Below are 10,693 nucleotides of genomic sequence, written 5' to 3' on the forward strand. Positions count from 1 at the left end.
CTATAAATACAGCCCTCACCAGCCTCCTCGAGCATCACCAATTCCTCCTACACACTCCACAACGCGGTAGAAAGCCGCAACCCGGCCGGGCAGGCCTCAGGCTGCTGTCCCCGAGCTCGAGCTCGCTGGCGATCCCCTCTATTTGCCACCACCATTCCAGCCCCTCTAGAGCTCAAGCCACTCTTCCAGAGCCTCCGTGGTGCTTCATTTGTGCTGTTCGACCCCGTTGGAGCCCCTGGTGCAGCCCCACATCGCCGTCGTCCCCAACTCCGGCGACCTCTGCTTCCTGCCGCCCCTGGAGAAGCTCGTTCCGACCCTGTCCGACCACCCCTAGCTATTCCACGGGTACGGGCAGGTGCGCCTCGATCTCCTCTCACGTTCTATCCCTCTGGATTTGGCCAAGGAGCCCTCCTCGCCGGCGTGAGCTCTGGCGAAGCCTCACTACACTCTGTTTCTCTCTCTCTCCCTCGCACCTGACAAGCGGGGCCCACTGTTAGCCTCTCCACTCACGCCTGAAGCGGTACCTATGGAGGCGTATTCAGAGAATAAGCCATCGACGTCACCCCCTGGTTTTTGTTTTATTTAAATTTAATTCAAATTATCCAGAGAACTTCAAACAGCTACAACTTTTTAACCTTAAGTCCAAATGAAGTGATTCTTTTCGCATTGTGTTCTTAATGAAAAGATCTAGCAGCTCACCAAAAACGAGATTTTTCTCTGCTGTCTAGATTTTATGGTGATTTTCCGAGTGTTTCTTGATATTTTCTTTCTATGTTTTTAATTATATTCAGAAGGTGAAGCTTGTCTTGAGGATCACTAGGAGGAGTGTGAACCTCATCTGCACTAAGGCAAGCCACATCAACATTTTCATGGTGCCATCTCAATATTTGTGATTTTCCAACTTGAATAATGATTTAGTTCATGCATTTAAATCACGTAAGTAAATATTTGTTTCTATTGAATGCTTGTTTTGTTTGGTATGCTTAGTTTACAGTAGTTTGTGACTAACTAAGTTAGTTCAAGTCAGTAGAAGTAATATTTGGTTATGTAGAAATAAAATGACTATAAAAAAAGACTAGTTTGGTTAATATTTTCTTAAGTGAGAAAATGGATTATTTCAAGTTAATATCATGGTTAAATTTGTTGGATTATAATAACCAGGGAATTGGTAGGAGTTTACTGATGATTATGGTTAGTGAAATACTTGATGAGGTTGATCCATTTATTTCTGATAGTATGTGATACATAATATAAGGTTGCATTTTCATCGCATATCATGACATCGGTTATTTTCACTTTAAGTTAAACCTGATAATAACTCAACTTGAACATATCGTTGATTAGGTCATGGTGCCACTGAATCGAGTTTTTCCCAATGCAACCACATTTGCCTTTATGGGAAGGCCTTTTTCCGGTCTGTTCTCATGCCTCTGGTCGGTGCCTCCAACGAGGGAAGGTTATGGGCATGCGTTACCCTGGCCCGATAAGCAGACATAACCTTGTGTGCTCGTTTGTTGTTATGGTACCTTGTCCCTGTTTGGGACCGTTTATATTTTGCCACGACGGTGGCCGTTGGTGCCTTTGGTAGGCACTGGGCCACCCAGGACTTAGGCCAGTGGGGAGTAAGTCAGAGTGGCTGGGAGAGTGTCATGGCAATGGGAGGGTTTCGTCGGAATGCCTTTGGTCCACCTGAATGGGAGTGCGAGGCCATGGATTCCGTGGTGCCGGTAAAGTGCGCTACCTTTGCAGAGTGTATTTAATCTATCGATAGCCATGTCCTTGGTTACAAACACAACTCAGAAGTAGGTCACACCATGGATCAACATTTTAAATAATCTTGCACATTAATGTTAATCACATGGCATTGTTGGAAAGATGATGGTTGAGAAACTATGTTGATGATGGGAACCAAAGTGTTGGTTCCGTTTGTTGATGATGGAGACCAAAGTGTTGGTCCGTTTGTGATCTGAGAAAGATCATCGTTTGGTTACGAGGTAACCAGTTTGGTAAGCAAGTCCGAGGGACTTGAGGCACGAGATCATGTTCACTGCATCCCTACTATGATTTTTGCATTGACGATAATTTGAATAAATATCAAGATATTGGATGTCCTTATGTTTATGCTTGTTGTGAGCTTGCAAGTACATTCAATGTACTGACCTAGCGTGTCATGCCAGATTTCAGGAAAGTTTCATTGGATCGGAGTGCTGCCCAAGTCTAGATCGTGTGCACATCGGTGTTCCTGTGCTATGGAGTCCCGCTTCGTCGTCGTTCCGCTGCCGCGTAGTTGTCATGGTCAAGGCACCTTTATGTTCACTAAATGATGTACATATTGTTCAGCTGCACCGTGTGTGCCGCTTGGCCTCGCAACTTGATGTAATATCGAACTATGTTCCGCTAGTATCAATAAAGCAGTTATTTTTTGTACTAAGATGGTGTGTGTTGCTAGAAGACATGATCTCTGGGCTGGCAATGCAAGGTAAACCGGTTGCTATGAGTCGGGGTGCCACAAAATACTTATCTCTACTTTGCTGTATCACCCTTTCCTCTTCAAGGGAAAACCAATGCAAGCTCAAGAAGTAGCAGTGAACAAGCCCCCGTGGTAGTATGTCGTTGCCGCTGGATGAACAGGACCCCGAGGTGGCTGCCACACACCCAACCGGTTGGGGTGGATAAATAGGACCCAGTGGAGGCTCGATGAATAGTAGCCCGTGGAGTCCCGTTTTGCGGTATGCCACACACCCCTCCGATGAACAGGACCCCGTTTCGACCGTAGGCGGTTGAGAGAAGTCCATTTCCTTCGTTTTGCGGTATGCCAGACCCCTCCCGATGAATAGAACCCTGTTTCGATGAACAGGACCCCGAGGTGGCCGCCACACACCCAACCGGTTGGGGTGGATAAATAGGACCCAGTGGAGGCTCGATGAATAGTAGCCCATGGAATCCCGTTTTGCGGTACGCCACACACCCCTCCGATGAACAGGACCCCGTTTCAACCGTAGGCGGTTGAGAGAAGTCCATTTCCTCCGTTTTGCGGTATGCCAAACCCCTCCCGATGAATAGAACCCCGTTTCGACTGTACGCGGCTGGCGATAATTTTGTTTCTTCCGTTTTGCGGTATGCAAGACCCCTCCTGATGAACAGGACCCCGTTTCTACCATAGGCGGTCGAAAATAACTCCGTTTCCTCCGCTTTGCGGGACTCGAGACCCCGAGTCGATGAACAGGACCCGGTTTGGGCTATTGCATCCAAGTCGGTTGGCTCCCAATGAACAGGACGCATTCCGACCCAGTCGCTTGCCTCCTGATGAACACGGCGCAGTTTCCTCTGTTTCGACCTAGCCGGGTGGCTGCCGATGAACAGGAAACCGTCGCTATATGCGTTCGAGACCACGCCCGTATGTACGTACATAGGCGTATTTACTTTCTTGCAGCGTGGCTGTATGTACGTGTACACGATTTGTACAGTACTGCCTCAACTGCTACGTCACACTTGCCGCTTCTTGCTCGGCCATGGTTCATCCTTGCAGAGAGACCGATCGACCAGTATGTACGGACACATTCCACCCACAAAAAATGTACGTACACGTTCGCAACCATAGAGGCAACCCTATGTACGGTTCGACCGGGTGGGTCCCAGCTGTCAGGGAGGATAAGGAGGCACTTCCTTGCGTTCGAACATATAGCTGATGGGTCCTAGCTGTTAGGGGGAGGCATCATTTTTTTGCCCATAATAAGGACGCAATTCCTTCCATGCGAAGATGTAGCTGGTGGGCCCAGCTGTCAAGGGGAGAAAACATTATTTTTCAGGGTAAAAAGGATGCAGTTGCATGCATGCATCCATGGGCGTGGTGCGTCCCCACTGTCAGCCTCTCCCTGTACAGTCATCTTCTGATGACTCTCGTTTATTGACCGTGTTGACCACACTGTGCCGAGCGCACCAAGGCCGGTGGACGGCGGCGAGGCCCCAGTCTGGAACCACCTGGATATGGGGAAGACGCGGTAGTGGCGTCACAGACGGAGAGGAGTGGGAAACTTGACTAGTTCGGGTGTGGGGTGGGCCTACACTTGGCAAAGAATAACAGGAGGTGCAGAGGAGTGGCAGGATGGCCAGGCCGTCGGTGAGGTAGTGTTTCGCTGCGACGCACGCGAAACAGCGCCGCTGGACACCGGGGGCTGGAGCAGGCAGTCCCGACAGTGCTGGAGGAAGAAGACGAGAGATTGAAGAAGAATGTCGGCCGTTGGATGTAAATCCAACGCCTTTCTTAGGCTTCGACCTTTGTATTTTTTTTGCGAAAGTGCTTAGGCTTCAACCTACTGGCCCACATGTCAGCCAGTCCATTTGCTTTTTTAGTCCATTTGGTGGGCTGGGTGAAACAATGATGCAGACTCTATGCAGCCTGTTTATATATTATGTTAGAATTTAAAGCCCATTTGCATTTTTTTAATCCATGGACTTGCTGGGCTGGGTGAAAATATCATGTTGGGCTGGACGGAGAAATGTTATAAAAACATAAACACATGATTGCACGTCTATTACTGATTGGTCAGTAAAATCTTTGCAAGCTTATGTACGCAATCACGAGGAGTTAACCATCCAAGTTATATATAAACAATCACTAGTGCGCGCCGGTCCTAAACAAATGGTTTTTAACCCCTTTCCGTAAAGGCATTTGGAACCATCGCCAAGTGAGTGTGGATGATAGGGGGGTCCTTCCCACACGACCCAGAAACCGTCGGGGATATGCCCTCTTGGCACCCAGGCTCGGCAAAATGAGAACATGTGCGACCGGCGAGGGCTCAAATACGGAAATACGTATAGTAGAGCTAAAAAAATTACAATTATATAGCGAAATTGTTTCCAGTCGCAAGTACATCCCACACAGTCAGTCCTCGCTAAATGTTTCCATTCATATGTACATCCCACACAGTCGCTCCAAGGAAAACGTTTCTGTTCACTGATACATCACACACAATTTTTCCCGTTAAATCGTTTGCGTTATTGAATGTATCACACACGGTGCATAGAAGAAACTGTGTGGCAAAGGTTGTCCATCACACACACTTTTTATGTGGTAAACGTTTGCGCAAGGTGGCCTAAGGCAAACAGTTTTCAAGAGAAAGTCGTTTGTGCAGTGGAGATTGATTGCACACGTAGCGGATCCTAGAAATGTTTCTGATCTCCATGTATATCGCACACGTTTCGCTTTCGCAAACCGTGTGCAGTGTAATCCCTAATTAATCCGTAATTAATCCCTAATTTAGAAATCACATGGTTTGAATTTGAAAGTAGGCAATCACTTATTTCATATCCAACCATGTTTATTACAAATATAGGTTTAACCACGAATCCATAATTCGAGGCACATGTACATATACTGAAGAACTACAGAAGCACCAAGTAAAGAATGATGAACCACAGTTGTGCGAAAGACTCACTACAAGAAATATGTCAACTTATGACCACCACTATTGGTCACTGAAAGGTCACAAATTTCCATTTATGACCTTTTTGTGACCAAAAACATAAGGTCAAAAGCTGGGCGTCGTAAACTGACTATAGCGACCTTTCTTCTGGAATGGTCGCAAACGTTTATGACCAAAATACGCCTATTGTTCTGTTTTGGTCACTAGCAACCTCCCCAGTCCACGTAGGCATCCAGCGTGGCAAGCTGATGTGGCACAAGATTCAGCCCGGTCCAATTCAGTTTTCTACATGGGCCTAGCCCAACAATTCTGCCTTTTATATTATTTTTTTCTGTCAATTCTTGTGGGCTACTTGGGCCAAGCCCAACAATTCGGCCTTTTTATTTCATGGGTCATGGCCTTTTTGTACAATAGTTTTAGTTTTTTTAATAAAATGGGTCCACTAGTCAAACAAGTCCCACTTGTCAGGTTCTGATAAGTGGGTCCTAGCTATTAGGTCCAGATTCTTCATATTTCAATTTGACAATAAGAAAATAACCAGTAGTTAAATTGGCAAAGAAAAAACACACAAGATACTTCAAATAACAATAGCCAGATTCAATACAAGCTCTACAAATGACACGTCCTACAAGCTGTAGCATATACAAGCTTATTTACAAGCTCTACAAATGACACGTCCTACAAGCTATAGCATTTACAAGTTCTACAAGTTACACGTAATACAAGCTTAGTTGATACAAGCTCTACAACTATGGGAATCAGTTACAAGCTCTACAAGTATTTTCTTCTTCTACATGTAGCTCCTTCAATAGCGATCAAATGTTGGCTCACTGGAGAGTCAGGACTGGGCCTTCCACGGACGCCCTATTACATGAATCAGCTGATAAAAATTAGAAAAACTGGAGACAATATATTATGAACATTCCATTCAAAAAAGGAGTAAAGGACATTCTTTGTTTCATCACGTTATAAAGGAGCAGCACAAACCACAACTTACTCGACACACACACACATACACACATGAATATTAAGCTCATTTCTAGCAACTATATCATGGTTTAACAGCTGGCCCCAGCATCATCAAACCACCATGCTTATGATCATAATCTAAGCATATCATCAAACAAAACCTACACTGATAAAGATCACAGCACATCAAGCCACAGGCGCACCAGCGGTGGCATGAGATTCAACGCAACAGCAATGGAGCTACCACAACAGCATGAAAAACCTAAGCATACTAGAGAAAATAGATAGTTGATGCTGGAGGGACTAGTGAATTACCTCAATGGCGTACTTGATGGGTGATGATGGTCCTTCTCAAGTAGTTGTCATCCACGGTTAAGAGGTTTCAAACATCTGTCTACAACAATCAGCAAACCAGAAATCAGAACGAATACTTCAATCTCATAAGAAGTTTAAAAAAGACTATAGCAGGACAGAAATATGTGTACTACTTCTAAAATGGTACATATAGCACATGCCCAAACAAATATGTGATTTCAAGGTTGAAAGCTTTAACATAGAACGCTGAATAATTCGTTGCCCAAAACGTGCTATATATATACCAAGTGATGAGAAACCATATGTAGAATTTATAAACATAAGGAGCAGAATTTCTAAAAGAAGTACACCATTACATAGTGCTACAGCAAATGTGAAATGCTTGATGATGTACATGAATTCACATTTAGAAGGAAAGAAATGTACTGTAAAACGTTCCATATCTGAAACATATTCACTCAACTAAAAGAAGGTCGAGTTTTACTTGCCAATTTATGAGAAGTAGAACCACTGTGCCAATTGGTTGTTCTTTAAATAAAAAAATGAGTTGTAACGCAGGCTAACAGAAACGCTATGAGCATCGTTTGGGCAGACCATCCAGGATGGTGTACAAATCAGAATGAAAGCATGATTATATATTTCAGGATGATGTACAAATCAAGATGAAAGCATAGAGCTGACAAGTTTGATGAGCTTCGATATGAAGAGACGAACAGAGATACTAGGTAATCCAGTGGGTTTGGGCTTGACAACAGGAAGCAGGAACACATCAATTGACGAAAACAAGATGCTGAATTATATTTGGTAGTATATATACTGTGGTATACTATGTTTGTGTCAAGGGCAGCTTTCGTACCAGTGCCTAAAAACATTGTAAACAAGTACAAATACAAATACTCCGTTATTACAAGCACAAACGGACTTGGACTGGGCAACGACGATATCAGGGGAAAAGAGTCGAGTTCTTGATTAGTTAAGAAAAGCTCTACTTTCAAGAAACTTTCACATCAGAAAACTAAAGGAAACATGATTACTTCTCAATACTATGGAGTCACACTTTCAAAAAACCTGTCTGTGTATATACAAACTTGAGAGATTAGCCGTGCAAAGGTTCAGTGGATCCAAATAAACATGCAGAAAGGCTATCCTTGCCTTTCTTGTACTAGGTAACCTTGTGGAGGGTGTGCTTCTTGCACTCCTTGTTCTTGCAGTAGGTCTTCTTGGTCTTCGGAACGTTCACCTACAAAAATTGTCATACCATATACTTAGCCAACAGGAATAAACAACCAGGAATTTTACAACACACGACAAACAAAAAGAACTTCATAGCTAAACTCATAACCCATGCTTGTTAGTTTAAGATGTGGAGAAGGACGTGTTAGATTCCAAGGGGCATGGAAAATTCCCAGTGAATCACCAGGGTCCAAAATGGCAGAGGGCAGAATTTCCAATTTTCAATTATACAAATAATGAAAAGAGAACTCAAGCCAAAGATGTTATGTTGAACTAGAAAAGCACCCAGCTGGCCAATAGTGACATGACATTAACACTGTGTTTGCAGAAATCAGGTAACATAGCTTCACATCGGGCCTCTAAAAAACTTTACTACACCTATAGGTAAGACATCAAATCCTCAATGACTGCCCTGAAACCTCACCCACAAGTGATCTAGAAGTTTATTCAGCAGATTTCTTTTCTTTATTCAGTAAGGTCACTCGTGATTTTTGTGTATCTGAGAGTAGGTGCAACGAACTTGGTGGTAAAGTTGAAAACTGGGGGTGCAATACAAAAGTTCCTGCAGAGCAAATTGCATATGGCGATTTTCAACAAACACAAAATGACAAGCTTACGATACAGTTTCATTGAAATTGAAGCTGTAGAGTGTGCTGGTAAAGCAATGAAGAAAAAATGTTGGAGTAACTCCTTTTGGAAAACAATGAACAAATTTCACATGATGAAGGAAAAGCTGTAAGCAGGCAATGTTATTGTAAGTACTGGAAATTCCAAAATATTTTAGAGCAATGAAGTTCAGCATTCTGGAAATATAAACCAGAGTACCAGACAAAGCAAGTATGGGAAATCAATTAAAAGGGTATTGAAGATTTAATGGTGTTCAGTACTAATAACTTGAATACTTTGTATGAATCAAACAGAAATTAGTTATAACTGCACCACCCGTAACACAACACCTATCTGAGGAATGAGGAATTTAATGTTCTCCAAGAGATTTGAATATAAAGGAGTATGGAAATTGGTTATAAACTATGCAGTCAAATAGAGCCATGTCCAACCTAGTAAACAAAACAAGGAATGATCTATTTACCAGACCAGTTAATAAATTGCCAATGGTTATGGGGTAATAGAAATGAGGATTTGATGTTGGAAGACCACAAACTGATTGAGAGAATTGCTAAGTTGATGAAAGAAGCAAGAACCCCTCTGTAGCCAAATTGGCAAAATATTTTCTGCTTGATGCCAAAAGTTGCAGGACAAAAATAAAACCTTGAGGATTCAAAAATTCACTTGCCGTTTGTACTTCAACTAAATTAGTATATTCTTACCGAATGGCAGGTTAATATACCATGTTTGATTACACAATACCCAATCCAAAGCAATCAAGAAATACTAAAACAAGAAGGAATTATCACAATTTCTAAGCACGTGGATCGTCTCATTATACATCAGATGAACTTGTTACCTCTAGCGTGCCAACAAGAAGCTTCCCCAGCATTCTCTTGTTCCTCCTCACCAAGCTCTGATCCTCTTCCTTGGGAGCCGGCCTCGGGAGAGGCTCTGGCAGCTGATTATCAAGCTCCTGCAACCAAATAATACCAATATAAGCGATCTCCCGAAAACAGCATGTGGAACCCATCCACAAGCACACACGCACACTATCTCCTCCAAAATCACATTCCCCTTACTCACCCTCCTGGATACCCACTGGCTCCCATCCCTCCTAAACCCACCATTACTGGCTCCCCTCCTCTCACCACCTTGAGCAGCATTTGGTCCATCCTCACGCCCCTCCGCCGCCGCATCATCCCCATTAGTTCCAGGGCCATCCACCTTCGTGCATCACGCCAAACACAGAGAAGACGTTAGGGTATTTGACAAACCAACAAAACACAACAGGATTGACGAACACAAAAATAAAAACGAGGGCTCGTACTTTAACCACGGCAGAAAGAAGCCGGCGCTTGGGCTCGGGCTGGTCCACCGGCTCCGGGGCCTGCATCAGAAACACGCGGGGAGAAAAATCACGCACAGAAACAAAGACAGGGACGAGAAGGAAACGCGAAGCGAGAGGCGCGCACGGGTCTGGCGAAGCCGCGGAGCGGGCGGGGGCCTCCGGGGCCGGGGCCGGGGCCGGTGGCGGGGGCGCCGCGTCGGGGGCCTCGGGGGTCGCGCAGGCGCTCGCTGATCTGCGGGAGGGGAGGAGAACACGAGGACAAGCAAACGGGTCAGGGGAGACGCCTCGATGGCCACGGAGGGGAAGTGAGAGGGTGGAGGGGCGGGGGGGAGGGACCTCGCGGTGCTGGCGCTGCAGCTCTTGGAGCTCGCGGCGGATCTCCACGGCCGTCTTCTCCGCCGCGGCGTCCATCGTGGGCGGAAAGGGGGGGGGGGGGGGGGTTTGGCTGCTGCGCGAGGGAGGGAGGATGGGGCGGGCAGATGCTTGATGAGGAGGTCCATGACGGCGCCGTTGCGGGAACGCTAGAGCGGATCTGGTCGTCGCCTGAGAAGGAGAAGGCCGAGTCGATATGGGGCCTAGTAGGGAGACAAGAGGACGGGAGGGGAGGCGAGGGAGAGTGGGAGGAGGTCGCCGGTGGGTTGTGGTTGGTTGGGGAGACAAAGGCGGCGGCGGTGGGTTTCGTTTCGTTTCGGGGTCGAGCTCCGCCGCAGGGAGGTGGCCGACGCGCGCAGGAATGGAGATGGAGGTGGCCGACGGGCTCTGACTTGGATTGGATCTGGGAGGGAGAAGGCGG

General features: G+C 45.6%; 1 protein-coding gene across 1 annotated transcript; it reads right to left on the reverse strand.

Moving 5' to 3' along the window:
* Window positions 1-1,302: 1,302 nt before the first annotated feature.
* On the reverse strand, window positions 1,303-10,315 carry LOC125554662 (translation initiation factor IF-2-like). Its single transcript, XM_048718145.1, has 9 exons — window positions 10,237-10,315; window positions 10,025-10,132; window positions 9,880-9,939; window positions 9,636-9,776; window positions 9,409-9,525; window positions 9,359-9,363; window positions 5,554-5,556; window positions 1,392-1,428; window positions 1,303-1,308 (listed from the first exon to the last, which is right to left on the reverse strand). Exons 1-9 carry the CDS (start codon window positions 10,309-10,311, stop codon window positions 1,303-1,305), a joined length of 552 nt encoding a protein of 183 aa, XP_048574102.1. The 5' UTR covers window positions 10,312-10,315.
* Window positions 10,316-10,693: the final 378 nt, after the last annotated feature.

Source organism: Triticum urartu, chromosome 4 (assembly GCF_003073215.2).
Source record: "Triticum urartu cultivar G1812 chromosome 4, Tu2.1, whole genome shotgun sequence".
Classification (NCBI taxonomy): domain Eukaryota; kingdom Viridiplantae; phylum Streptophyta; class Magnoliopsida; order Poales; family Poaceae; genus Triticum; species Triticum urartu.